The sequence below is a fragment of the Rhipicephalus microplus genome, chromosome 6 (genome assembly GCF_043290135.1).
Source record: "Rhipicephalus microplus isolate Deutch F79 chromosome 6, USDA_Rmic, whole genome shotgun sequence".
Classification (NCBI taxonomy): Eukaryota; Metazoa; Arthropoda; class Arachnida; order Ixodida; family Ixodidae; genus Rhipicephalus; species Rhipicephalus microplus.
Genome location: NC_134705.1, coordinates 164,709,457 through 164,713,475, shown reverse-complemented (window position 1 = coordinate 164,713,475; position 4,019 = coordinate 164,709,457). Strand labels below are relative to the sequence as shown.

Sequence of the window (4,019 nt, the reverse complement as noted above, 5' to 3'; positions counted from 1 at the left end):
GTTGGCACCTCATCAAGCTGCTCATGCTTTCAGTCTTGTACTTAAGAGGTCTAAAGGATACATAACTGAATGATTGTGTATATTTGATTGATTCATTGATAAATCAATCGATTGATTTCCATGGCCTGTAGTAGGATAGTCATTGACGAATAGATGGCTTTGTAAACCTAATGTAACCTGCAGTAAGACGGTAAGATGGCCCACTTGGCTGGGATCCATCGTGAACTTGTTTACAGCGAAACACCAGAAACACAAGACGGGTAAGGACCAAAGAGAAAGAAAAGACGGCGCTAACGAACAACAGTTCTGAGTCAGCGCCGTGTTTTCTTTCTCTTTTGCTCCTTTCTTTTTCTGTGTTTCTGGTGTTGCGCTGTAAACAAGTTCACAGTAATGTAACCTGATGGGTACAAAGGTGCACAACGGTGAGTGTCGTACCAGGAAGACGGCTCTTAGCATGTGAGCCTTGGTCCCACACTCAAGGTTTGGTATTGTTTTAGTCCTGGTGTGTTTGTGGTACAGATTTATTCGTCGATTATCCGCGTTCTCGTCTGTTTGCACAGCTGTTAGAGCAGTTTCCACTTCGATGCAGCAAAGAAGCTTGAAAAATCTTACACTTTTTTACAGGAAACGCACCTTGAGCTTGTGATGGGCGAGCAGTTGACGGAGGCATTGCTGCCGTTGGTGGAACAGGCTGTGACGAACGTGGCACAGTAGGTCGCTTCCCACTCGCAGTTGGACCCTGCGATGTCCCATTCATCAAAAAGTGTTACCAGTTGCTTCTACGGTAGCTTCTGAGGTGTCTCATAGCTTTATATAGGAATGTATCATTGTATATATATATATATATATTAGCTTTACATAATTCTTGACCAAAGATTGTTATGAAGCTTTGCATGCAGAGATTGCTTTTCGGACAACCCGGGGTAATTCTTAAAGAATACGATAAACAGTAAAGCTCTCATCCCTAAAGCTTGACAAGACTGATGGCCCACGCATTCGCAACATCGCTTAGTGACCAGAAAATTATTAAAAAGAATAATGTAAGAATTTCCACTGATTGTCGCCTATGTATAAAAATCTAAGAAAATAAATTTTAGGGTATTGCGTTGTGATATGAACACGCGCAAACAGCAAACATACTAATATCAGCATACCAGTCTATAGAAATCATGTGATCCCAATGAACAAGCCGATGGTATACCACTGTAACATTGATAGTTTCCATGGAGGCTTAACTGTAAACAGATAGCACACATACCCCTGCTGAAACCGGGGACGTTGCGTATCCAGGGGTTGCGATGCTAGTCGCACCGACACCGGTCCTGATGACGCCATTTGCTCTTCCTATCACAGGGGCTTGTGGCCTCACACCAGGGCCCCGGGACGTCATGGCCGCAGGAAAGGTGCCAGCAGCTGTGCCCGCTTTGACACTGGCGATTTCTATAGACATCTTGCCTGTGGATGATGGCCCTGCTCTCGTCCCAGTCGGTGAAATGCCCGCACTCGTAGTTGGCTTGGAGAAAAGTCTCACGCTATCCCTGTTCATTTCTTCTGCTGACAGTACCCCTCTGGCTGTCAGATTGGAGACGAGTACCGTCAGCAACTGAGTTTCATGCCAGCCAGCTCGATGCCCAGATGGTCCAAAGTGTTCTACCGTCGGGGTTTGTGGCTGCACTATAGGCTTGGAAATAATCCGTGACCCCTGTGTAAGCAATGAAACAATTGTTATTTTTAAATGTCTCGTGTGACTTGGTAGGCGTAAACTTTCAAGCAGCTCAAACAGTCACCGAACAATTAGCGTACTAAATAGTCACCCTACCTATAAAGAGTAAAGGTCGTAAAAAGAAGCATGCGCTGGCATAGGTGACTAATCCCGTCCCTCACTATTGTATTTACATTTGTTTCTGATAAAGCCCTGCATTTTTTGGTACTAGTTTTTTGGCAACCTGTCCCTAAATACTCACCTTAGCCGATTGATTATGTTACGCTATATTCTTTCCCCTATTGATCACCGCATGCTTACGTTCAATTCCGTGTCCAAAGGTAATTTTCTTCGTAATGAGGCACATGCGGATAATGGAAACTATCCGAATGGAGTAAATTAATTTTCGGCTTTTTTGAATGAAGTGTGAGTTACTTTCGTGACGCTCATTGATTATTTGTGCCAGAGCTGTCTAGTTTGCCACTATACCATACACAACTTAATCGATGCATCTGTGCAACCTAAACGTAATCTTCAGTATCGAAAGCATCAGTCATACTCACCTGATTGTAAACATTCATATCCGGCGTTGTGCATGCTTTTCGGGAACCAACATGATCAGTCGCCGGTAAATGCTTAGGATACAGGCTCGAATGTCCCAGCTCACGCATCAGTTCTGGAGGTACCGCGCACTCTGTAAACGATGACTCTGAAAGGTCATTTTTGAAACACCCTGTATACATTTTCCTTAATATGAGCCTTTTGTGAATGCCGGCCGGAAATCGCTGACGGACTTTCGCAGCGTTTTTGTCGTCCTGGCATAGTAACAGTTCAGGCACGAGAAGTTGGCCGTCCGTAGGAGCCGTGTCTGCACACTTGGTCTCGTTATGAGTCCATTGCCATATTGGTTCGTTCGATTCTTCGCGAAACTGTGGTATTACAGGGCTTATATCGGTACTTCCTCTGTGCCTTGATAAGGCTACTGCTTTTAAATCAACACTGCATTGTTCGTTGAAGCTTTTACGGAGCGAGCCAGTCGCACGGCTGGCCGATTTTTGGAAACGCCTCTCCGTAATTAGCGTGTCAACACTTCTCGGTATTCCTATGTTGAGAGTAGTGGTCGGCTTCACCACGCTGGCTTTGGGTGCACCTGTACTAGCTAGAGATGTGTCTTCTGATCTTCGAGAACTGCTTGGAGCTTCTCGCTTCTCGCTGATGAAGAGAGGACGGTCACGGCTGGGGTTACTCCGAGTATTTAAGCGAAGACAAGGCCCGTAGTCATCAGGTAGTTTCTCTCGGCTTGGCGACCTCGTCCTCCGTACCTGTTGGCAGAAAAGTTATTATTTTTATACGCTTGCTTATCACAGGAGACCATGCGCATTGTCACATGCGCAAATCACCAGAAACACAGGCATCTGTGATGTATTTAGTAAGCCAGATACGTTTACAGAGTTTCATCGGTGGGTCATTCTGTGATCCTGTGCAAAGTGTGTATGCCTAGTTATCAACATATAAGGTATATAAATGGTAGAGCCAGCTAGCTCGGTCACAGTTATTTCTTTTTTTTATTGAGAATTCCTCTGCCTCGGTATATGTAACATCAATATTGGGTGCCGAAAATTTCACCTTGTGATACCTATAAATGTTTACTTATCATGAAGAAACTAACGCTTGGCTTTTTTGCCAGAAATAAAAACTTTGTAATAATACGACCACCTTGGTGACTAGCTTTCCACAATGTTTAATCAGTCAAAGCATTGTAATCAAGAAAACCAATAATTTACAGTGCTGCAGGCGTAGCTGTAATCATGTACAAAGTAACTGCACTCAATTCTACAATAACGAAATCCTAACACTTAGCTCATGCTTTTAAAAAGGAGCTAATGTACTTCAAGAAAAGAATCCGTGCCATTTATTCATACACAAGAGAGTCCTTTGAGGATTTCGTCCTAAATCACGTAGTAAAATTTGAATATTGGCATAATCTTCACATCAGGCTTCTCGTCGCGGCAAGACGCGTCTTCACGGTGCAGATAGGAAATCATTTATCAAAGGGTAGCACGTGGTGAAAACATGTGGAAGTTAAGCGTTAGCGCACTTTTTTTATTTATATATAGAAGCTACTCATGCAAAGATGAAGTTGAACACACCCACTTATTTAATATGAGGAATTGAGAGGTTTGAAATTCAACCAACAGCACGCCTACACAAGGATTTGCTGGGATGCCTGTACTGAAAAAAAGAAGAATCGGTGAACTGCGTATCTGCTGTCAGATCATCAAGTACACTTTTCACGCTGTACAAAATGAAACAGATG

General features: G+C 43.6%; 1 protein-coding gene across 3 annotated transcripts in view; it reads left to right on the top strand.

Annotated features, from left to right (window-relative positions):
• The window catches only part of LOC142765631 (uncharacterized), a 70,330-nt gene extending 69,518 nt beyond the window's left edge, over positions 1-812 (top strand). For all 3 annotated transcript variants that reach the window (XM_075866944.1, XM_075866945.1, XM_075866942.1), the window contains one exon: positions 625-812. In XM_075866944.1, the coding sequence (XP_075723059.1) occupies positions 625-714 (90 nt within the window). In that variant the 3' untranslated portion in view covers positions 715-812. The remainder of the gene's footprint in view (positions 1-624) is intronic.
• The last annotated feature ends 3,207 nt before the right edge of the window (positions 813-4,019 follow it).